General features: G+C 33.5%; 4 protein-coding genes across 4 annotated transcripts in view; 3 read left to right on the top strand and 1 right to left on the bottom strand.

Annotated features, from left to right (window-relative positions):
* Positions 1 to 10: 10 nt before the first annotated feature.
* LOC123261436 lies at positions 11 to 2,963 on the top strand. The gene is made up of 3 exons (XM_044723028.1): positions 11 to 1,160; positions 1,226 to 1,649; positions 2,831 to 2,963. Exons 1-3 carry the CDS (start codon positions 11 to 13, stop codon positions 2,961 to 2,963), a joined length of 1,707 nt encoding a protein of 568 aa, XP_044578963.1.
* A 661-nt stretch (positions 2,964 to 3,624) lies between these two features.
* On the top strand, positions 3,625 to 4,338 carry LOC123261434. The gene has a single exon (XM_044723027.1). It carries the CDS (start codon positions 3,625 to 3,627, stop codon positions 4,336 to 4,338), a length of 714 nt encoding a protein of 237 aa, XP_044578962.1.
* A 7,786-nt stretch (positions 4,339 to 12,124) lies between these two features.
* LOC123261551 (protein Asterix) lies at positions 12,125 to 13,059 on the top strand. The gene is made up of 2 exons (XM_044723206.1): positions 12,125 to 12,531; positions 12,610 to 13,059. The coding sequence occupies exon 2, from the start codon at positions 12,611 to 12,613 to the stop codon at positions 12,941 to 12,943; it is 333 nt and encodes a 110-aa protein (XP_044579141.1). The 5' UTR covers positions 12,125 to 12,531; position 12,610; the 3' UTR covers positions 12,944 to 13,059.
* Positions 13,060 to 13,295: 236 nt separating this feature from the next.
* The window catches only part of LOC123261433 (diacylglycerol lipase-alpha-like), a 36,352-nt gene continuing 23,562 nt past the window's right edge, over positions 13,296 to 26,085 (bottom strand). Inside the window, exons 13-16 of the mRNA XM_044723026.1 lie at positions 24,251 to 24,594; positions 17,683 to 18,027; positions 14,386 to 14,536; positions 13,296 to 14,130 (exon numbers count right to left, since the gene is read on the bottom strand). Of these exons, the coding sequence (XP_044578961.1) occupies positions 13,870 to 14,130; positions 14,386 to 14,536; positions 17,683 to 18,027; positions 24,251 to 24,594 (1,101 nt within the window). The 3' untranslated portion in view covers positions 13,296 to 13,869. The remainder of the gene's footprint in view (positions 14,131 to 14,385; positions 14,537 to 17,682; positions 18,028 to 24,250; positions 24,595 to 26,085) is intronic.

Below are 26,085 nucleotides of genomic sequence, written 5' to 3'. Positions count from 1 at the left end.
ACCAAGAAATATGATGCAACATTATCAAGATGCGATGTCTATTGTTTGTAAATTTGTAAAACCTGATTTATTTGTTACTATGACGTGCAATCCAAAGTGGCGGGAAATTTCCGAAAACTTATTACCAGGACAAACTGCATCTGATAGGCCGGATTTAGTTGCACGTGTCTTTAATATTAAAAAAAATGCTTTAATTGATACAATCGTAAAAAAGCAACTTTTTGGAGAAATTGCAGCTTACATTTGGGTCATAGAATTTCAAAAACGTGGTTTACCTCATTTACACATGTTAATAACATTGAAAAGTAATTCTAAGATAACTAGACCTGAACAGGTTGATAGATTAATCCCTGCAGAAATTCCAGACCCTGTTATTGATCCAACTTTATTTGATATTGTTACAAAAAATATATTACATGGTCCGTGCGGAGGTTGGTGTTTAATCGATGGCATTTGTTCGAAGAAATATACCAATTCTTTTCGAAATGAGACTACGATGGATGCAGATGGTTATCTTTATTATCGCCGCCGAGACGAAGGAATCAGGTTTACACGAAATAGCAGTGTATTTGATAATCGTCATGTTGTACCATACAATCCTGAATTATTGAAAGCTTTCAATTGTCATATTAACGTAGAAGTTGTATGCTCAATTACAGCAGTTAAATATTTATTTAAATATGTTTATAAAAGCTATGATAAAGCAGCAATAATAGTAAACGGAAGCATACCAAATACTACAGAAGAAGCTCATGCGTCCCATGATTCTCGTGATGACCCTGATAATTTCAATACCGTTAACGATTATGATGAAATACGTAATTTTGTTGATGCTCGTTACGTTGGGCCTGTAGAAGCTGTTTGGCGTATTATATCAAAAGATCTTCAAGACAAAAGTCATTCTATAATTCGGTTACCAGTACATTTACCAAATGAACAAAGTATTACTATTAATGATAATTGTACTAAAGAAGAACTTCAAGAGGCTTTAGAGAAAAAATCCATGTTAATTGATTTTTTTAAATTAAATGAACGTGATCCAAATGCGCGCCAATATGTTTATGGTGATATTCCAAATCATTATGTTTTTAAAAAGACGATAAGACTGAAATTGCAAGTTGACAACTACGATAAAAACATCATAACGTTATTGGACGAATGTATTCAATTAGTCCTGCTCAAGTTGAATTATTTCATCTAAGATTATTATTGGTTCACATCAAAGGCGCAAAAAGTTTTGAAGAATTAAGAACAGTAAATGGAACTCTTTATGATTCTTTTACATCTACATGTTTAGCAGCTGGTCTGATAGAAGACGATCAAGAGTGGAGAAGAACATTAAATGAAGCAATAATATGGATGATGCCACGGCAATTACGCTGTTTATTTGTTCGGATACTAATTCATTGTCAGCCACTTCGACCAGAAGATTTATGGGAGGAATTTAAAGGATCTATGTCCGAAGATTATAAAAGACGTTTCGGAGCAGAAGAAGGAGAGAAAAAAGCTTACATTTACATCAATTCTATGCTGAATCGTGAAGGTCAAAGTCTTTCGACGTTTCCCAATATGATTCAAATAAATGAAATTGATGATGGATTACTAGATGGTGAACTATTGCAAACTGTAAAAGCGAACGACTCACATACGTATTACAATAAACTTAATGTCCGTCAAAAAGAGGTAGTCAATTTTATATTAAGCTCAATTAAAAGTGAAAGGCTTTCGACATCTAATTGTATTTACATAGATGGACCTGGTGGGTCTGGAAAAACGTTTATTTATACAACTCTCTGTCATATTCTAAAAAATTGAAACAAAAACGTCTGTACAATGGCATATACGGGTATTGCAGCAACCCTTTTACCTAACGGAAAAACCGTTCATAAAACGTTTGGGTTACCTGTACCAATGTTCTCGGATTCATCCTCTTATATTAAACCTAATTCTAAGCAAGGTGAATATTTGAAAAACATTGATGTTTTTAACACGCTTTTATTAGCTTCACCTGTATGTTTGTTTGTAACCGACCCTTTTGGGCTCGATTTTGCCCTACTTTGAACGATCAGATTTGATTCAAACTTTGCACACCTGTCAAAGGTCGATGACAATGCAATAATCCGATCAAAATATCCGATTATCCTAATTAGATTCGCCAGGATTAATTAATTTCTTTCCGCATCCTTTGCATGCGAGTAAGAGAGATAGAGCGCGAACTACGCATGCGTGCAGTTCCAGACTTACTCTTTCGGGCACTCAGTTCAGCACAACCTTATTCGCTATGAGTGTGACTGCAGCGCCAGACATAATATGAACTACGGGAGGCTGTCAGAGCACGTATGTCAATAGTAAGATACATAAAAATAAATAAATACTATAAAAAATAGTGAGAAAAAAAAGTTATAAAAAAAATATGACAATTTAATAGTAATTGAAGTTTTGTTTTTGAGTTAAACGAATCAACAACAAATAAGTATAATGATAAAAAATGAATAAGAATGCAGTAAACATATAGGTTAAGTTGTTTGAAATTCACATCAAAGTCAAAAAATAATACTAAGGAAAAAATCAAATTGAAAAATAAATAATTAAACAGTTATCTCAATGGAATGTATGAATATTAATTTCTAATAAGGTAGTTGCGTCTTGTTCCTTATACTTACATATATGTTCCGACAAATCTAATACGCATTCTATTATCATTTTATAATATCCATAATATGTTTATAACCGTGATTTACCAAAAAACACTTCGTATTCACAACAAAACAAAATATTCAGGACAGAAATATCAATTTATTTATGTTGCGGAATAAAATTTGGTAACCAGCATGACCTTGGATCTGCAGTCGATAAGGTCACCAACTGTTAATAAGATGAAATTTTCGGAGAGGGAGCCTGAGAAACGGCTACCGCATCCAAGGAAGGCAGCAGGCACCCAATTTCCCCATTTGTCTGATTAGTTACTGTCTTAGAATAAACATCAGTGATTTTCTGATTTTTTTGAAAATCATTGATTTTTATGGCACGATACTGAAATAATTGAGTACTATAGTTCTTCAACACGCTTTATTAAATATATAATCTAAAAGCAGCCAACATTTACTCAATCTCACTTTAGTAGTAAATTGATGTAATGATAAAAAATTTATAGTTTAAAAAATTTAACTAAAAAATGAAAAATAAATAATAGTTTAAAAAAACTAAAAAAACACGCTTTTATAGAAAATCAAACTAAAAAACAGAAAATAAAATTTAATAAATTTGGATTAAGAATAGTGTAAATAAGAAATAAATGTACATTATTGTAAAAAAGCGTGGGGTGCATAGTGTCAATAGTTATAAACATTTTATTGACAAATGTGTAGAAGAATCATCACTTTGATAATATCATAAAACGCACTTTAAATGCACCCCACGCTTTTTTACAATAATGTACATTTATTTCTTATTTACACTATTCTTAATCCAAATTTATTAAATTTTATTTTCTGTTTTTTAGTTTGATTTTCTATAAAAGCGTGTTTTTTTAGTTTTTTTAAACTATTATTTATTATTTGGGATGAAGCTCCAATATCGCCTAGATATGCACTAGAAATTATAGATCGTACGTTACGTCATATAATGGATAATGATATGCCTTTTGGCGGAAAAATGATGATTTTAGGAGGGGATTTTCGTCAATTACTTCCAGTTCAACCTCGGGCGACTCGAAGTGAAACTGTTAATCTTTCTATTAAATTCAGTTTATTATGGAGAGGTTTTCATCAGTTTTCATTAACACAAAATATGCGAGCATTACCTGAAGAAATAGAATTTGTGAATTTTTTATTAAAAATTGGTAATGGAACCGTCAATAATTTGAATGATGAAGTTAGTTTACCAGACTCATGTTTTACATCAAATAATAATGATATTGTAGAAAATGTATACGGTAGGATAATCAGAGAAAAATGTTATGATCAACTTACGTCTGCAGTCATTTTATCAGCAAGAAATATAGATGTGGATGAAATAAATAAACAAGTCATAGAACTCTTGGACTCTACAACTGAAAAAATTTTCACAGCTGTTGACAGTACTGAAAACTGTGATAACGGAAACATCGATGATATAATTTTACCCGAATACTTAAATACTTTGAATCCACCTAATTTCCCGCCATATGAACTGAAATTACGACAATTTTCTATAGTGATGTTGATTATAAATTTAAACTTAAGCGAAGGACTCTGTGATGGAACAAGACTAATAATACTAGAATTAGGAGTTAATGTTTTAAGGTGTAAAATATTATCAGGTGACAGAGCTGGAGAGATTGTCTTTATAAACAGGTAAACATTGTATTGTGAAAACGAATATCCCTTTACTTTTAAAAGATGACAATTTCCCATTAAAATAGCATTCTGCATGACGATTAACAAAGCACAAGGTCAAACTTTTGATAAAATTGGGGTAGAGCTTACTAAAGATATTTTTAATCATGGTCAACTTTATGTTGCATTTTCACGAGTACGTTCTTGGGCAGGCTTACAGGTATATTTAGCTTCTGAGAATCATAATAAAGTAGTTAAGAACATAGTTTATAAAGAAATTTTCACATAAATTTTGAAATCTGTATTCAACGATAGCCGAACAAAAATAATCTAACTAATAGATCTTTTAAATAACTCAATTGATCCAACATAAAGAACCTATAAATTTCAATACAGAAAGAATGAAAATATTTCAATGTTTGGAAATAATCATTTTAGGAAATTAATACTGTAATTATATCAAATATTAAAAACAGTATAAACTGATTAATTTCCGTGAACAAGTTATATGCTTTACAATAAGGTTTGTCAACAGTTTCCAGTAATATTTTATGTGAAAGAAGTTCATTGTTCTACACATCAAATAATGGAAACTTTTAGTGAAACAAATTGCACGATTTCTTCGATACACAGCATTATATGCTAATCAAAATCAGAATAAGAAATTTTAATCAATTATCTGACACACACAAACACACACACACACACACACACACACACACACACACACACACACACACACACACACACACACACACACACACATGTACACCCGTGTTTTCACCGGCAGCACTGTTTTTCCGCACCTGTTTTATTATTTTTTTCCCGCCTATTTTCAAAAAATATATTATAAAACACTAGCAAATAGACTTAAAATTAAACAATATTATGCACAGACATTCACATAAAAAAACATAAAGTGTCATGATAATATACTATTTGTTTTCTATCCCTCTTTATCTATCGTAATATCACACAAACACACACACACACACACACACACACACACACACACACACACACACACACTCGGGGCAGAAGAGATACTGCTACCGGGCGCGTCTCCCCGAGCAGATGGGAGAACGCTCGCTGTCCTTGGATGACACTTAATCTCTTAGTTGATGAGGTACAGCGGGTAGGAGCCAAGCAAAATAACCAAACAAAATACGCTCCCGTAGACAAAACTCCCCTTTAATGGGTTGGTCGCACTAACTGACCTAACAAGACGATCGTTCTCTGCTGTGACCCACTGGGAGTGACCGGAACCTGTATCGTAGTTTCTGACGATGCAGGCCACGGCTGATGTGAGCTTGCTCTACCGAGGTGTAAGTTGCAGCAGTGGATCAGGAGCCAGCCACTTCGGGCCTTGATCAGGAAGTACGCAGTGAGTGTTAGAGATCGGAATCTTCACCGCTCCGAGCGAGTCTAGTCCGTCCGTGTATTCCGGGACTGGCTAAGTGTCGGCTAGGCCTCAGGGAAATGGGGTAGGAGTACTATCTCCGAGGGTACACCCGTTCTTAGTTATGGCAACCCGCTCCACTCCGTACGATGCGCTGGTAAATTAAAAAGTATGAGTAATTCAAAGGAAACAAACAAAAGTGGAAACGGGCTACATGCCCAACAAGCAGCGATTGACGCAAGCGCTGAAATGAAGCGTTCGCAAGCGCTCAAACGCCTTGAAAAGCTGATCAGTGAGTTGAATGATTTCGTTCAACCAAAGGTCAACATTCACAAAGAGATTAAATCCAAGATGACTGGTGTAACTAACGCCCTTCAAAGGTTTGAGAAGCTGGACGAGGAGTGGCGCTCATCATTGCAGCGCATATCCCATGCTACACCGGAGAAAGACTGTCAGGCTATCGACGTGACTGACGAAGCAATGGACACCGGAGCTGAAGGTGACGGTGAATCAGTTGCGGAAGACAAAAGTGAAGCCAGCAACAAGTCAGGTAAGAGAAAAAATCGACCTTCTCCTGACCCAACAATCAGCCAAGCCATGAAGAAAAAGGATTTGAAGAAAAGCCCTCCACAAGGAGCGGCAGGGCGAAGCGACGAACAGGAAAAAGCGTCAGTCTGGCAAAAAGTTCAGTCCAAGCAAGAGCTAAAGCGACAGAAGAAAGAGATGCTCTCAAAACAGACGTCAAAGGAGCCCCGACCTGAACCCAAGCGAAAGAAACCGCGGAAATGGATCAGACCGGATGCCCTCATCATTCGGCTGACAGAGAAAGCAAAGTACGCCGAGATCCTGCGTCGAATAAAACAGGACGTCCCTGACGACCAGGTCCGCAGTACGGTAGAGAAGATCCATAAGACCAATGCAGGAGATATGCTGATAAATCTTTGGAGGAAGAGCACCGACAAAGGCCAAACATTGAGAAAGACCATTGCAGACATTCTGAAAGAAGACGCAAAAGTAACCTGCAAAGGACCACAGGAGGTAATTGAGATCCGAGACGTCGATGAAGACACAACTAAGGATCACATCCAGGGTGCCCTACAGGAGGAAGCTGGAGATGGCTGTGAGATACCATTAGAGGCAATCAAGATCCGTAAGGCCTATAGAGGTACTCAAATTGCCACAGTAATTCTACCAGCAGCAACAGCACAGAAACTACTGGATGGAAGTAGCAAAATCCGGATTGGTTGGGTTAATTGCCGAATAAGGACAACGAAGAGACCTATTCAATGCTTTAAATGCTGGCATTTCGGACATCATGGATCCCAGTGCAAAAGCAAGGTGGACCGGTCGAAGCTTTGCATCAGGTGCGGACAAGAAGGGCACAAGATTGCTGATTGTAAAAATCCCGCCAAATGTGCATTATGTGCTGAGATTGAAAGTGCAGAGAATGTTGCCCACCATGCCGGTACCCATAAGTGCCCGTTATTTCAGGATGCACTCCAGAAGTTGACGAACAAACAAGCATGAGGATACTGCAGCTCAATCTCAACCATTGTGAGGCAGCGCATGACCTGCTCATGCAATCCGTGCGAGAACTAGAGCTTGACTTGGTACTGATAGCAGAGCCATATAAACACCTGAGTACCCAACCCTGGGAATCTGACAGCACATCCAAAGCTGTCATCTGGTCATGTGGCAAGCTCCCTTTCCTCAAATGCAGTGGACAACAGCAATGCCGGCTTTGCAGCAGTATCACTAGAGGGCATCCGCTCTTATAGCTGTTACGCACCACCTAGCCTCTCTACTGTCGAATTCACCGCATTTCTGGATCGACTTACCGAGGACGCGAAGCATTACCACCCAGTGGCAATAGCTGGGGACTTCAACGCCTGGGCAGTAGACTGGGGTAGCAAGAATACAAACGCGCGAGGAAAGGAATTACTAGAAGCCTTTTCTACATTAGATGTAGTACTGCTCAACAATGGTGACACACCAACCTACTCCAAAGGAGACACAAGTTCTATTGTAGATCTCACTTTCGTCAGTGGCAGCCTCACCAGAGGTAATATCAACTGGAAGGTGATGGATACCTACACAGCCAGCGACCACAACGCGATTCTCTGGGAAATATTAAACGCCCAGAGCCCGAGAAGACCTAAAAAGCAACTTAACACCATTGGTTGGAAGGTAAAAACTCTTGACCCAAGGGCATTGTTAGTAGCTCTCAATAGTGACCAGATTATCGCGGGCTGCGCAGAAGAGAAGACCAAGGACCTGATGAAAAGAGTGACCCAGGCGTGTGACGCCAGTATGTCTCGTAGACGTGGCATAAACACAAGACCTTCCGTTCACTGGTGGAACGACCACATCAGCGCCCTTCGTAAAGAGTGTCATCAGAAGAGAAGAATATCTCAGCGTGGCTACCGACGACCTAACTCTGTGGAGCTGGTCACAGAGTACAAAAAAGCCCGTCGATCCCTGAACAAAGCCATCAAAGATAACAAAAGAAAATGCTGGAAGGAGCTCATCAACGAGGTGGACAGAGATCTGTGGGGTAGGCCGTATAAGGTGGTCATGACCCATCTTAAAACCAGCTAATGCCATCACCCACGTGTCCTCAACTCCTACAGAAGATCGTAAACGCGTTGTTCCCCGAACAAAGCAAGTTTAACTACCTATTAGCGCAGAATGAAATGGATGACATTCCATCTGTCACGGAGGGAGAACTGATGGAGGCTTGTAATCGTGTAGGGAACAATAAAGCGCCGGGATTGGACGGGGTCCCCAATATTGCTTTTAAAACAACTATAAAAGCAGTGCCATCATTGTTCCTGGACGTCTGCGACACATGCCTCAAGGAAGGGATTTTCCCTCGGAAGTGGAAGCAGCAACGACTAGTACTACTTCCAAAAGGGAAAAAGCCACCAGAAGAACCGTCATCTTATCGACTACTTTGTATGTTAGACACGGCAGGTAAGATACTTGAGCGTATAATCCACCAAAGAATAGAAGCAGTTGTCGATCCACTCCTGGCAGACAACCAGTATGGTTTTCGGAAAGGACGATCAACCCTGGACGCAATCAACTTGGTTGTTGCAACGGCCAAGGAGGCAATCGAAGGGATCAGATGGAAGGGTGGAGCGAAGAAGTACTGCCTGGTGGCCACTCTGGACATCAAAAATGCCTTCAACTCCGCCAACTGGGACTGCATTATGCAAGCCTTGGAAGAGAAAACGTACCAGGATACCTACGTAGGATAGTGGCTAGCTACTTCACGGACAGAATCCTGAGATACGACACGAAAAATGGTCCAAAAGAGTACGGTATTACCGGAGGTGTACCCCAGGGTTCTGTTCTGGGTCCACTTCTGTGGAATGTCATGTATGATGGCCTGCTGAGACTGACTCTTCCAAGAAGTGTCAAGCTTGTTGCATATGCAGACGATGTAGCTGTCGTAATCGTTGCGAAACACCTAGATGAGATAAACCACATGTTCGGTATCACCTTTGAGAAAGTTAACCGGTGGATGGATTCAATGAATCTACAACTGGCTAAACAGAAGACTGAGGCTGTGCTTATTACCAGCAGAAAAGTGATAGAGACCATAAAACTGAAAGTCGGAGAACAAGAAATCACATCACAACCATATATCCGATATCTGGGAGTGATGCTTGATGCCCGACTCAACTTTAAGCAGCAAGTCGAACACGTGAGTGCAAAAGCATCAGCAGTGGTAGCTAGCTTAGCACGACTGATGCCAAACGTCGGAGGCCCAAAGCAGAGCAGAAGACTACTACTATCATCTGTAGTCACATCAGTGCTCACTTACGGAATATCTATCTGGGCGGACGCACTAGAAAAGCAAGAATCATGGAGAAAGGCTGGACCAGTCTACCGTCTGAGTGCCTTAAGAGTAGCAAGTGCCTTCCGCACAATATCTATGGAAGCAGTGTGTGTCATCTCCGGAACTTTGCCTCTCAGAGTCTTAGCTGAGGAAAGACGGATCCTTTACCAACGAAAGAAGTCGACCACACTAAGCGCTGAGGAGCTTGGAACAGAAGAGCGGCAGAGGAGCATAAGTAGATGGCAACTACAGTGGGATGCCACAGTGAAGGGTAGGTGGACGCATCGTCTCATACCAAGGATCAACGTTTGGCTAAACCGGAGTCACGGTGAGGTCAACTATTATCTTACACAGATGTTATCAGGACACGGCTGTTTCCGGGCGTATCTCCACCGCTTCAAGCATGATGATTCCCCGGAGTGCCCGTCCTGCTCAGGAGTCAATGAAGATGCAGAGCACGTTTTCTTTGAGTGCCCACGTTTTTACCCACAGCGAGATGAGCTGGAGAATATCCTGAAGAGGAAAATCCAACCAGAGACAATAGTAGTAGCAATGCTGTCATCAGAAGCTGCCTGGAACGCCACAAGCACTTTTGCTACAAAAGTGCTTACCGAGTTGCGATCCATTGAGAGGAAAAGAGCGAAAGACAGAATCTAGAAGGAAGAAATAACATCTTAGCCACCAGAAGGAAGAGCGGCAGCTAATTCCTCCCCCCGCGAAGAAATGCCTTACGGTGGTACCATGGGGGATCAGAGGATAGAAGAGAAAGGGGTTTTAGGGTTTAGTGGGTAGGGGCGTCAGCATCGAGTTTTAGTATGACGCTGCGTCGAGTCGCCACATATCCAGGCCAAACAGCTACGCCTGGAATCCGTAAAAAGGATTCCCCCCCCTAAAGAGAAAAAAAAAAAAAAACACACACACACACACACACACATGTACACCCGTGTTTTCACCGGCAGGACTGTTTTTCCGCGTCTGTCTTCAGCTGTTTTATTTTTTTTCCGCTTCTTTTCAAAAAATTTATTGAAAAAGATTATAACATAAACATAAAATTAAACAATATTATGTACAGACACTCAAAAAGAAAAACATCGAGTGTCATGGTAATATACTATTTGTCTTCTGTCCCTCTCTCTTCATCTTAAGATCACACTCAAACACACATACATACATACACACAAGCAGACAGAGACAGAATCACACACACATACAAACTCGTCATTTCGCGTTTAGTCATTTGTTTCCCGTCAAATTTCCGTTGAATTTTAATAAAAATACTAGAAATTCGAATAGCGCGCTACGTGCGCGCCTAAATTTTAACCAATAATGAATCATGGCCCGTTTTGTGCGAGTTTCGACCTTTGACTAACTTCAAGACTTTCATGTATTTTAATTTAAAGGATTTAAAGGATATGAATATCCATTCATTTCCAAACACGCACTTTCCTTTACTTAACTTATAGACGTCATTAATCAATACAAAAACGACTATAAAAATGTTTTATCTAAAAATTTCTTATAACTAATCTAATCGTGCAATTAATATTAATTTTTACACTTCAGATACTTGTTATTAGAAAAAAAAAAACAACTTTGTATTAAAATGTATATGGCATTATTTTATTCGTGATGTGATTGATCGAATAACCATAAGCATTTTTTTAAATCTAAAATTGAGATGAACTGTTTGTCGCATCAAATTTATTCATGATGTGATTTGTAGAATACATCATAAGCATAAAAATAATACATATACTTTATATTTAGGCGCGCGCTTGCGCGTGTACATAACTCTAGTAGCTTATTATAATAAGTATTTCAATATTGCCGGACTAAAGATCTGCAGTAGATATACCTTATGTAAAATAAGAATGGTCAACATTACAGGGAGTTATAACATGACACAGTGTCCGAGTGATTCATTTTACACAATCCACCAGTCAACTAGCCAAACACTTTATGAAACTGAGACAATTGAGACATTTAACAATTTTTATGATTTTTCTTAATAAACGTAAATAATTATAAAGAAGGTGAAAAAATTCACTTGTGAAAATTTTAAATAATTAAATTAGAATTTTATTGTAATATTTTTTGTTCAATTTATTAATAGGGTTAACCCTTCAGTACCCTCGCTATGAGAATTTTTCTCACGCAACAACTCTGATAGCCAGCGCTTTCTCAGTAAGTGTTGACTTCCAGCAGTTACGGTTAATTTATACATCAAGTTGGCGGTAATTCTTCACTCAACAACAGTTGTAAGCAAATTGACGGAAATCTACGGCCGCAACTTGAATACAAGTTAACAATCAAACTTGTAGTTAAATTTCCTTTCAACTTTACTACAATTTGACGGAAATACTTTTACAGCAAGTTTTGACGTCTATTTGCAGAGTAAGTTATAGGTAACTAATAGGTAATCGCTCGCTTTGCCAACTCTTTCCGTCAAGTTTGCTTCAAATTGCGGACGTAGATTGACAGTAAGTTATAGGTAAGGTGGCTATCAAGGTGTACATCAAGTTTTGACGTCTATTTGCAGAGTAAGTTATAGGTAACTAATAGGTAATCGCTCGCTTTGCCAACTCTTTCCGTCAAGTTTGTTTCAAATTGCGGACGTAGATTGACAGTAAATTATAGGTAAGGTGGCTATCAGGGTAACATTCAACTTACAGGATGTCGCTGCAGTGCAAGTGAGACACTAAAAAGAACGTGGGTACTGAAGGGTTAAAAAAAAACCATTAAATGGTGAGATGTCTGTTGATTTAAAAATCATAATAACTTATCCATAAGTAAATTATCAGATAAATATCTGCTCAAACCACCAGACTTACCTGGAGTAACATCTGACACCTATTAATTTTACTTATCACTTAAGTATAGTTACTCACATACACATATTTAGATTTGTTGTGACGTGTGTAACTAAAAAATTACTATATTCCCATATAGTTATTTATAATAAAATTTTTCAAGTAAGTTTATTGATATTCATAATTAATAATTATTATTAAGTCTAGATGAACTGTAATTTAATAAATTTTTTTTTATAGAATGTCAAACTCATCAGATCCGCGACGTCCTGAAAAAGAATTACGGTATAAACCATCGGTTGTCAGCAGCCAGGCTCAACCAGGTGATGATTTAACACCGGATTATATGAATATTTTAGGAATGATATTTAGTATGTGTGGACTTATGATGAGGCTAAAATGGTGTGCATGGGTAGCACTTTATTGTTCTTGCATAAGTTTTGCTAATTCTCGAGTCAGTGATGATACTAAACAAATTTTAAGCAGTTTTATGTTATCTATATCAGCTGTAGTGATGTCGTATTTACAAAATCCACAACCGATGACTCCACCCTGGGCTTCTGTCATCCAATAATTTCATTAATTTTTATAGAATATAATTTTTTGATGAAAAGGATTTAAGTAACACATGATGTAGTAAAAAAATTTTCTTTTCATATTTTTATTCAATAAATTGTTCTCCGTAAATTACTTAATGTAATTTATTATCAATATCTTATAATTATCATATTCAACAAAATTATTAGTGTTTGATAAATTTGATATTTGTCTTTGCAATTTCTAAACAGTATACTAAAATTATAATTTTACAATTTTATAATTTATGATGTAACGTTCTTGCATTTTTATCAATTTTTTTATACAATATTTCAACTAGTAAGGGATAATAATGTAAAATATAAAAAGTGTACACTAGAATAATGTTATTTTTTTTTTTTTTTTTTTTTTTAATGTCTGCAACTCTTATACCATTGTAATTTATGTTATGTAATCTAAACATTTGAAGGCAATTCGTTGGATTAAAAATTTTAACTTTCAATTAAATTACAACTGTATCAATAAAGAAAGTATTTTTTTTAACGAATTGAACCATTTCTCGTTCGATGTACAATAGGCCTAAATACATATTATATGAATAAATACAACAGTTAAACATTTATCATTTATCAATTATTGGCACATCTTAAAAAACATATCTACACAGTCAATTAATTAATTAAATAATAAATAAAACAACTGTTTACTTCAATCCTGAAGAATCTTCTAATTCAATAAATAATCAATTCGAGGTGAATAAAGCCACAGGGACAATATTATAAATATTAGCATTGTATAGACGACGAAGCCGTCAGAATCATTTACAAATGACAAAAGTTTTGGTTATTTTAATCTTGTTATTTTTTTTTTCTTTTTCTTAAGAATAAGCCGAGCTATATTGAAAAAATTCAAGTGAAAATTATGGTCCCACGGCCTTATAAATTTAATGAATTGATAAAAAATTCAAACACTACTTTCACCTCGACCAACCAACGTGATTGGGTATACATATTTTTTTCTTTTGGCATTAGAAAATGGTGATGTATGTTGGCTCGGAGTTGGTGATAAACCGCGGAGCAGTGGAAGTGATGTATCAACAGAAGTTCCACCGATTGTATCAAATGGTTTTTTCCATTCAGCGTTTATATTAATAATAGGTGTCATAAGTCTTCTACATTCTGGAGAGCTTTTTACATTAATGCTGTCACGGCGAGTAAGAAACCCCTACAAATTAATATCAATAATTAATAATTGTTACTTATGAAATATGACAAATGTAACTAGAAATATAATAATAATTATCTACAAAAGAATTTGCTACTCAAACTTGAAGTTAAGGACTACTATATATCTAAATCGAATATTTGTTTCAACATGCTCGCAGGGAACGCGTTAACTAATTGGTTACAGGGATCGGTTTATAAATTTCTATATAAGATATCTAATACTTAGATTATAAATAATTTTATTATTATTCACCTTCGCTTCGTATAAATCTAAATTCGATTCGTTTGTATCGATCTCTTCTAGATTAGTACTACGAATAATACATGTTGAATGAATTGATGAAGGAGTAGAATTGTCAGACAGATCATCTCTGCAACAAGCAGCAGTACATACAGTCTGTTCTCTGTAAACGAAAATGGAGATCATAGTGATAATTATTGTTATCATTTTTTTATAAAAAAGAATTTTGAAAAAAACCCGGCCATTGAATTCATCTAGTGTATACTTATAAATATATGATTAAAATATTGAAAATGGGTTAAGATCCTTGATGATAATATAGTTAATTCGTTGTCAGAAGATTAAGAAATTAAAAATTAAATGTATTTACTGATATATTTTTGTAATTTTAATTAATCAATGGTAACTTGTTGAATATTGTTTTAGATCGTCTGAGAAAGTGATAATTTAGCGCGAAACGTTGCGTAAAATATATATTGTTTTTTAACAAATAGTATTTTCTAGGGGTGTGCGAATAGTGTTCGAATCGAATAGGACTATTCGATTCAAATAGTTCGAATAATTCGAGTAGTTCGAATAATTCGAATAGGTCGAATATTTCAAATAATTCAAACAGTCGTTTTCTGTCGATAAACTAACTAATTTTGGTGTAAAAATTAATTCGTTTTATTTTATTTGGCTAAATGGAGTCTTCATATTATATTTGTCATAAATACTTCTGGTGTATTCGGACCCCCTACTTCGGGGCACCTCGCCATTTTGACATTTTTCCAGGAAAATTCGATTTTCTTTTAAATGAGATCTACGACACGATGATTCAGACATTGAAAGACTGTAAAGGTCGCAATGAAAAGCGACAACAATTAAAACGTCGCATAAGCTTTTTAATAAAAGGTTTTATGGATATAATATTTATCATATTTGTGAAATATATAAAAGATTAGTGTAGGTATTCGAATGAAGAGTCTCGATAAGTGTAACATCAAGATGAGCTTACATAATTAAAAATATCATCAGTGAACAAAATACAACGTCATTTCTCAATTATTGACATTTTTTTAAGTGTAAGCTCATTCTAAAGTTAAGCTAGTCAAGACCTTCTATTTGACTACGCACACGAATTTTTTCATATTTTTTATATCTTTATCTTTATATATATATATATATATATATATATATATATATATATATATATATATATATATATATATATCTTTCTTCTGTGCGTGTGTTTGTCACTGAACTCTTCCTAAACGGCTGGACCGATTCTAATGAAATTTTTTGTGTGTCTTCCGGTGGATTCCAGAATGGTTTAGATTCCCAATTCAGTCCACAGGAAACTGTTTATTTAATAGATTTTTTACTTATAAATTGTTGTTGACCTTGACTACCCACATGCACTTTTCATATATTTTATAAATATCATATATATAAGATATATGAAAAAATTCATGTGGGTACTTAAATAAAAGGTCTCGATGAGTGTAACTCTAGGATGAGCTTGTATCGTTAACCATATCATCAGTAGACAAAATACAAAGTCATTCTTCAATTCTTGACATTTTTTAAGACATAAGCTCATCCTGATGTTACGCTCATCGAGACCTTTTATTTGAGTATGCACACGAATTTTTTTTTTTATATATTTTATATATTTTACAAGTATGAGATGTATCATTTGAATAAAATATATGGAAAAATACGTGTGGGTATTCAAATGCAAGTTCTCGATAAGTGTAACTCCAGGATGAGCTTAGATCGTTAAAAATATCATTAGTAGACAAAATAAAACGTCATTTCTTCGTTATTGACATTTTTCAAGAAATAAGCTAATCCTAATATTACGCTCATCGAGACCTTTCATTCAAGTATGCACACGATTTTTTTCATATATTTTATATACCTATATGATATTTCTCATATTTGTGGAATATAAAAAATATGTAAAAATATTTGTGGAATATATAAAATATATAAAAAACTATCGTGTGGGCTATATAAATATTACTGTAATGTAATATAGCTATAGACTTATTAAGTTAAGGAAGTTCGAGCGAATCTAATGTAAAAAATAATTTCCAACTTTGAGCTTTGAAATTAAGTATACGTATAAATAAAGACGTCATTTATCTAATCCCAAAATTTGAAAAAGATTCACCGTTTAGTTACTTAGATATTGAATTTTAAAAATCACATTATTTTATCTCTTAATTATTTTTTTCAATATAAACCTCCCAACTTTAACGGATAAAAAACTATAAACAAGAAACTTGGATTACTGCAAAATATAAAAACAATTTAATGATAATACATTACCGATATAATTTTTGAAATATTTAAAGTCAAATTTTATGTCTGTAACTCGTTTACCGTCAGCTATTTATTCGAATAGAGACTTGACAACATCGCGTCAACAGCTGAGAAAAAAGAAAAGGATAGAAGTATAGTTACAGAGAGAGAAATGTTTAACTCACACTCATCCACGTCTCTGTTATGGGTATAATCAAGCGCGCTATTGCCAAATCTGTTTATTTATTCCGGCAAGTAATAAATACCAAAGTCATTTTATTACTTTACTTTATTAAATAAGTATAAATCATCAATTATTAAATTGTTTAAATTATTTAAAATTAAAATAAAGAATTTTGACAAATATTGGGAAGACTAATATTAAAAAAAAATTTTAACATTATTTTGACTCATTAGTTACGCTCGAACTTCCTTAATTTATTTAAGTTAAGAGAAAAAAAAATTAAATGAATTAATCTTAGCTAGAAATAAAGCTATAAAATTTCCAAATGCAGTCTATATATTGACACTCCTTCAATGTCTGATCTATCAGGTCCGTAGATCTCATTTTAAAAAAAATCGAATTTTTCCGGAAAAATGTCAAATTGGCGAGATGCCCCGAGACGGGGAGTCCGAATATACCAAGAGATATTTATTACGAATAATAAGCAGACTTTACTATCGAATAATCATGAAGACTTCATTTAGTCAAAAAAAATAAAACGAATTAATTTTTACACAAAAATTATTCAGTTTATCAATAGAAAACGGCTGTTTGAATTATTTGAACGATTCGAATTATTCGGACTATTCGAACTATTCGAATTATTCGAATATTCGATTCGAAATTCGAATCGAATAATTCGATTCGAATTCGAGGCGAATAATTCGTAAACTCGAATATTCGCACACCCCTAGTATTTTTATTGATCCTGAATTCTCTGATTACGAATTAACTACATATGATTGTTTTAAATTTTGAGAGTCTAAAGGGAATTAAATAATGAAAAAAATTAAAACCTTTTTAAGATAATGGAATCTCGTCGCTGTGGAACTGGAGGTGGTTGGACTCCTTGGCGTTGACTTTTCGTTGTTTCATAACTAGCTTCACTATTTCCACTGCTGCTATTGCTACCAGTGATTTCATCACACAATCCATAATTTTTGGAAGCAAGCATTGCATAATGAAGATTACTTTTAAGATCATCTGCAGCAGTGGAAAGGTTTCTTGGTATTTTTGGTGTACGTCGTATGGGTCTAGTTGAAGGCAATGGTGATGGCGAGTTACTAGCCTCTGACATTGTTTCTGGCGTGGCCAGAGGGGCTATTCTCTGAGTATATTCCCAATTAAGTGGATGGTTGAAGCTATAAAGAAATAATTAAAATTATTATTACTTACAACTGTTTAATTACTTATAATTTATTGAACAGCTACAAAAATAGTGTGCAAAATATAAATAATTTAAAAATTCAGAGAATGTCTAGTAAATTATATGAGATATAAAAAATTATCAACGCAGAAGCCAATATTTATTTGCTACTAACTTATGAATTTAAAAGATGATATAGCACATATAAGCTTTTAAAAGCTACCATGATAAAACCGGATTAAAGTTTTCATTTTGTAGTAGAAGAAAATGAACAAAAATGATGTATTAGATGGTGTCACGACTTGATAACCGTTAAAAAAATAACCGTACGACTAAACAATCACAGAATAAATATGCTCATGACAAAAAAATTGAATCAAAACATGGTTAAGAAAACTTTCATTTAAGTTTTTTTTTTCCACTGTTAAACTTTAATAATTGTGCAGAAGTGGAGCATCATCTCTGTAGCCATAAAAAATTCAAAAATTAACTTATTTTTTTATTTTTATTTTGTTCTGCGTTACGGTGTATTTATACATGAATTCATACAGTGCGCGTCATTGATTCGTACCGGTTGAAAAATTTTAAGGTAAAATAGAAAAATCAAAATTTCGACATCTGTAAATAAAGAAATCAATAAAAAGAAAATCTTTATAAGCATCAATTTGAACGAAATTAAAAAAATAATTTACTGAAAATAAATATCTCAAAATATCAATCACGATTAAAATAGAAATTAAAAATATTAGTAATTAAAATAATCACACACTTTATAAAATAAATAAAAGTAAAATTATAATATTAAAAAAAAAGACAACGATATTACTAGATAATTTTAAAATTTATCAAATATAAATATAGGCATTGGATAAAATAAAATGAACTAAATTCAGAGAAGTCAGTAAAAAGACATTTGAATATTTATATTTATAAAAATATTGATACTTATTAATATATAAATTCTTAAACAATAGACATCTATAAATATAGACTAGACAGTTTAGAAACCCGTGATTTTAGACATCTGTAAATTTTTATTTATATTAATTCATAAATTCAAATAAAAATACAATTAAATATATAATTGCTTGCAATTAACGAGCTAATAAAAAATTGAAACAGAATTTCTATAAGGCTCTAGAGCACTAGACCACAACCCTTGAATGTTTACGGAGTCGGTTCTCCAGGAGGTTGCGGATTAGGCAGCGGCGGTATTCCCCGCGCTCCAAAAAAATAACCTAAACATTTTTAAAATAGCAAGTGTCATATTTATCAGAGTTAGCTATTCATAGAGGTTTACGAAGTCGGTTATCCAGGAGGTTGTGGATTAGGCTGCTGCGGGATTCTCCGCGCTCCAAATAAATAACCTAGACATTTTTAAAATAGTAAGTGTTGTATTTATCAGAATTAGCCACTCATGGAGGTTTACGGAGTCGGTTCTCCAGGAGGTTGCGGATTAGGCAGTGGCGGTATTACCCGCACTAGGAAAAAATAACCTAAACATTTTTAAAATAGCAAGTGTCGTATTTATCAGAGTTAGCCACTCATGGAGGTTTACGGAGTCGGTTCTCCAGGAGGTTGCGGATTAGGCAGTGGCGGTATTACCCGCACTAGGAAAAAATAACCTAAACATTTTTAAAATAGCAAGTGTCGTATTTATCAGAGTTAGCCATTCATGGAGGTTTACGGAGTCGGTTCTCCAGGAGGCTGCGGATTAGGCAGTGGCGGTATTACCCGCACTCCGAAAAAATAACCTAAATATTTTTAAAATAGCAAGTGTCGTATTTATCAGAGTTAGCTATTCATGGAGGTTTACGGAGTCGTTCTCAAGGAGGTTGCGGATCAGGCAGCGGTGAGATTCCCCGCGCTCCGAATAATAACCTACTCTCTTAAAAGAAATCAGTGGAATTTCACTCGTTCACCAGTGGAATTTCACTGATTCCAACCAGTGAATGCAATTTCACTGGTGAATCAGTGAAGTTCACTGGTTGAATCAGTGAACAAAATATCTGCGCGCATGCGCGCTTTTATGTCCACTGGTTAAATCAGTGGAAATCCACTGATTCACCAGTGAAATTGTCATTTTCTGTTGAATCTCACCCCTCGCAGTTTAGCAACCACGGTGGATCCACGATGGAACCACGGTGGATCCATTGTGGATTTTGTGCCATTTTGCCATTGCGATTCCACCGTGGTTCAACAGCGGTCTTACAGTGAATTAACTGTGAATCTATTGTGGTTCCATCATGGTTCCACCTACGGTTTTATAGTGGGATTGTCGTGACTCTGCCGTGGTTCCTCAGTGGTTTTACTGTGATTCAACCGTAAGTTAATTTGTGGTTTTGTTGTGGATTCATCGTGGATCCATCGTGATTTGGTAGTGATTCTACTGTGGTTCCACTCATGGCTAAAAATTTAACTATACACTCTTGAAATATGTATAAATAAATAGTAAAAAGTTTAAAGTTCTATCTCCTCATTGGTCTTTATAAAAAAATCCTAAAAAAATGCTCAAAAATCAGGGCGTCAAACCAGAAAACCCCCTTGAATTTGTAGAGTTGACAGATGAATTCTACATATACTGTCAGATAACAAATTTTCAACTTTTCTTATTAAATAAATAATACCATGAAACCGAGTGGGTGAGTGTGCCTAAAACAAAAGTAGTGAAATTAGAAAATATCTGTATTCAGTAATTGCAAAAATGGCGTTGTTTTTAAGGTAAAAAGATAATTAATTTTTGGAATCGATTAATACTCTTGATCAAAGGTTTTATATTTTTTGCCGAATTCTTTAAGATTTCTAGCTGATAAGATTTCGGAATCGCTCGGGACAATCACTTCAAACAAATTTTCATGAAAAGTTGACATTTAAAAATTAAAAATAAATAAGTAAATAAATAAATAATAATAATAACTACCTCAGAAAAGGGGTTTTTTTATTCAAAAATTTGAATTTTGAAAAAAAAAAATTATTCTTTTTAAAATTCAACTGAGTTCACACATTTTCACTGCAAAAAGTTTTAAAATATATAAGAATCGCAGGTAATTGTTTAGTTTCACGTTTTTAAAAGTAAACTATAGTTGTCGCAACTGAAATGTTAACTTAAATTTTGCTCTGATAGAAAATCGTCAATAAAATTCATCCACTTGGTCTATCAATTTTTGGTGATTTGTTTCGTATTCTATGGATAAAAATAAACAAATAAAAAAAAAACATTTTTCGAAAATATTAATTTTTTTATATTTTTTCAGTTTTTTTTTTTAATCCAACAATTGACGTTTTTCATATTTTTTTTTATTCTACAATTGAAATTTATCACAATTGTTTTAATTCAAAAATGAAAATTTTTCAAAAAATTAAAAAAAATTTTTCTATTTTAGATTTACTCTAATAAAAAAAAGAATATTTTACAAGTAGAAAAAAAAATTCTTCAAAAATATTAAACAAAAAATTTTTTTTCATAATTCGATAGTTTAGATATTCAAAAATATCTCCCTAAAAGGATTTTTCAAAATTCAAATTATTTTCAAAGTTACAGCCGTTTTAGTGTCGTGGCAACTAGACCGGGTTGAGCGGACGACTGCAACAATAGACTACGGGCGATCCGGGCTACTTGAGTATGAATAGCTTTCTTTCTTTCTTGTCATATACTTTTAGTTTACTATATCAAAAACGTATGGGATCGCGTCTCCGGAAGGCAAAAAAAGAAAATAGTGGAATTGGTGGTAAGGGTGCTGGTAAATTGACTGATAAAGTAATCACTCAGTTGTCTGCGTACTACGGATTAGCTATCCGTCGTCATCCTGAATCCGTTGAAGATATGAAACGAGAAATATGGGCCACGTACTTGCATAAAATTTCAACTGATAAGAAGCCTCAGCACATGAATTGCCCTCCTGGACCAGACAGCTAGTGCAAGTGGCAGAAAGCAGCGGCCGAAGGAACTGAGGATGACTTTCACCATGAAAATCCACCTCTAACTGATAAGGTTTTAAAAGTTATGAAACCTATTTACGAATGCTTATCAGATGATTCTTTATTAGAACGTTGCTTGGGCAGCGAAACTCAAAATAACAACGAGTCACTTAACTCTTTAATATGGACATTTGCACCCAAACATATCCATGCCGGGTCCCAGACAATTGAGATTGCTAATTGTTTAGCAGTTTGCATTTTCAATGAAGGCTTTTATCCTATTTTACAAATAATGAGTCTAATGGGAATAAAAATAGGTCTGGAATCCCATGGGTTTGCTGTTAGGCGCAACGCAGTAAGGATTGAACGATCTGAGGTTCGAGCTTCAGATGCTTCAAAAGAGGAAAGAACTGCTCGTTATACAGAGAAAAATGCTGAAAACAGTCAATATGAAGTAGAAGAAGGCCCAATGTATGAAGCTGGGATGGCTGATTAAGAGAATGTAAGTTATACGTACTATTTTATCAGTTACGCTGCCTGAAACTGAATGTTAAACTTTAATTTAAACGCGTTTTTCTCGAAACTACTTTTTTCGATACGGTGATGCATATATCTTAGGTTCTAATCAGCCGATTTACTTGAAATTTAGCATGAATATTCTTCAATTATCTCGCTTTCGCACTAACCAATAAAAATTGAAAATTTCAAATTTATAATATTTTTAAAAAGTTGGAGGAAGTTGAAAAATGAGTAAAAAAATCGACTTCTATTTTTAAACAGCCGCCATTTTGTGAAAAAAATTTTTTTTTCAAGTTTTGTTGGTTTGTGCGACAATGACATTTGTACTGATCAATAATTTGGCATTGTTTTTTTTTCAAATGGATACAAAGGGAGAAATCCTTTTCACGAGGACACGGCCTTTTTTTTCTCTACTTCAGGGACTTATATCTTTTTGAAAATTTATTTATTTTTTTTTGAAATGTATTTTTTTGTATTCTTGAAATATCAATAAACAAATGATAAAAAATTGTATAGTAAAAATATTAACTGCTTCTTTTATATTAATTGCCAAAAAACGCTCGAAATTCAGACCTCTAGACTAGAATACCCCCTTAATAACTACCAATATTTTTATAAATATAAATATTAAAATGTCTTTTTACTGACTTCTCTGAATTTAGTTCATTTTATTTTATCCAATGCCTATATTTATATTTGATAAATTTTAAAATTATCTAATTATATCGTTGTCTTTTTTTTTTAATATTATAATTTTACTTTTATTTATTTTATAAAGTGTGTGATTATTTTAATTACTAATATTTTTAATTTCTATTTTAATCGTGATTGATATTTTGAGTTATTTATTTTCAGTGAATTATTTTTTCAATTTCGTTCAAATTGATGCTTATAAAGATTTTCCTTTTATTGATTTTTTTATTTACAGATGTCAAAATTTTGATTTTTCTTTTTTACCTTAAAATTTTTCAACCGGTACGAATCAATGACGCGCACTATATAATTTGAGAAAATTATGAAATTAAATTTTTTATTATAAAAATCGAATAAATGCATACTTGTCTCGTTTTTTATTAAAACAAATGTAGTCGATTTTTATGAATTTTCTATCATTTGTAAATTCCGAGTTTCGATCACCGATTTAAAGTTGATGTAATGATTTTTCAATATTTTTATATTTTTTTGGGGAAAAGCCAAAAATTTATGTACCGTCAAAATTTTTTTTTATTAATCTATTTTCAATTCGATTTACATCATGAAAAAAAAGTCTAGAAATATTGAAAAATTAATGCACTCACTTCGAATCGTTGATCGAAATTTGAAATTAACAAATTTTCAAAAATTTATAAAGAATATTTGAATAATTATATCAAACTCTATAAAATAATTTCAATAAAAAACGGGAAATGGATGGATATTTTTATTTTCAAAATGTAAAAAAAATATAAATATTTTGTGAACGTTATTATGTCATTAACAATTCACAAATTTTCCGTGTGATAAATAAAAAAAAAATCGAGTACTCAATTATCCGAATTTTCATTGTTGAAAATAAGTGGAACTTTATTTTCACACATTTATAATTATAAACCAAAACTTTAAACAATATTTAATTTAGTTTTGAGTTTATACATATATTTATTTGGTTATTTTTATCGCGTTGTTATTTTGTCGTGCAGGTATTTTGTCCGGGATTATTTTGTTAGGGCTTCTTAGCAGATATAACCAAGGATTTAAAACTATCACAGAAGGATTCCGTTGCTTTTAAAATATTTTCTTACAATTTATGGTCATCGTGTCTGGGTGTAGTTATCAACTCGCTTGCCAGGCTGACGTATTCCCAAGGCACTCCCCTGGAATCGACGCTTAACTCGCGTTCAGTGTGAGGCAATTCCATTGGACTCTGAAGTGATGTAAAACTAGTTTCAAGGCACAACCTGTGTGGCGGAGTGCCAATTGTTAACGAGCGTGATTTGCATGGACTTTTTGGAAGCAGGGCTCGCATTTCCTGCTCTATTTCCCGTTCTTCAATCTTATTTGGATTACGATTTTCTGAAGCCTCTGCTAATGACGTGTGACCTGATGTCAAACGTTGTGGCTTTGCTGGTCCCAGAGTTGTTACAACCTGATCGTCATGCGTCGTTTCAATATTATTACAAACAATTTATCAAAATAATAGATTTTATGTTCATAATAATAATTACTTCGAGTTTTGATTCCTACACCTAGTCACTCGACTAAAAATTATTGTTCTTACTCAATTTGTATACCTTTATGGTTCAAAATCATTATATTTTTATTGGTTCATGCTTTTTAATGGACAATTATGCTGAACTATTTAGTATAATTTTATTCATATGGATCTTTAATATAATGGGTAAGTGCAGTGATCCGTTATTATAATTAACATGCAAATACATAATTAATACATGCCATGTTTTCATTTTATTGACAAAACTTAACTAGATGAAAAAATAATGAGGAAAATGAAAGTAATAAAAAATATTATATGACCAAAATGTTAATGGATTTTTTATAAAAAAAAAAAATTCATTTATGAAGAAATGAATACTGGGAAAATATAAGTGAAGAGAAAATATTTTCTTTTGAATTCGCTTTTTTTTTTTTTGCAAGAACAATAGTTTCTGAGCTGAAAACATTAGTTGACTTACAAGAAATTGTAAATTTTGAACTGTGAGGTTTTTATTGGTTCAAATAAATTTTACAAGTTTGAAGATGATCAAACTTATAAATTAGAAATAAACATGTTGATCTTTGTTCAAAATGTTTTCTCTCTTTAATCAAGTTAATTTTTTTAACAGTATGTTTCATCTTATACAATGAGAAAAAAGTAGTTCAAGTTAACGTGTTAAGTTATCTTATGTTGGGATAAATTAATTATTTTAGGTATTGTATTTTACAAAAAAAATTCTTATCTTATGAGTTTAATAATCATCTGAACAGGGTTAATAAAACAAAAAATGCTATTCAAAGACAGTTACAAAGTCTAATAAAATTCATAAAACTATTAAAAGCTGATAAAATTATATCATCAATTATTACAAACTTGCTATACATCATCAGTTAATCTAATATATTATTGCATAATTAATATTAATGAAGAGGGTAGTTAATTGAAAATAGCGCTATTCGTTTCATTCGGAATAGAAAAATTGATTTTATATGTAAAAAAAAAAAAAGAGAATTTCTTCAAATTACTTTCAGAATAGAATTTTCAGATGTATCCTAAGAGAGGTTGATTTTACAGGCCATTACCGAATCTCTCCGTATTTTTCAAGCTTGAAACGCTTAAAAATATATTTTTTGCTTGTTACTAAAGTTCTTCGAGCTCAAAAGTATAAGTATTTATTCGTTCTGAGTTCAAAGAGATAAGTATTTTTAAGTCAACTTTTTATAATGTTTATTTTAATTTTGAATTCGATTTGACTAGAGGTATGCGAAGAATTATTCATATTTTCGAATTATTTTATTCAAAACACTATTTCCATAGCCCTAATGCTGAAATTAAGTAAAGTTTTGAAACTATTATATTTTAATAAATCTAATTTGGAAAATGATCTATGTAATAATTTTGACAAAAATATTGGCAAAAAAG

Source organism: Cotesia glomerata, linkage group LG3 (assembly GCF_020080835.1).
Source record: "Cotesia glomerata isolate CgM1 linkage group LG3, MPM_Cglom_v2.3, whole genome shotgun sequence".
Taxonomy (NCBI): Eukaryota; Metazoa; Arthropoda; class Insecta; order Hymenoptera; family Braconidae; genus Cotesia; species Cotesia glomerata.
The sequence above is the reverse complement of the archived record's forward strand: the minus strand, read 5'-3'. Positions and strand labels throughout refer to the sequence as shown.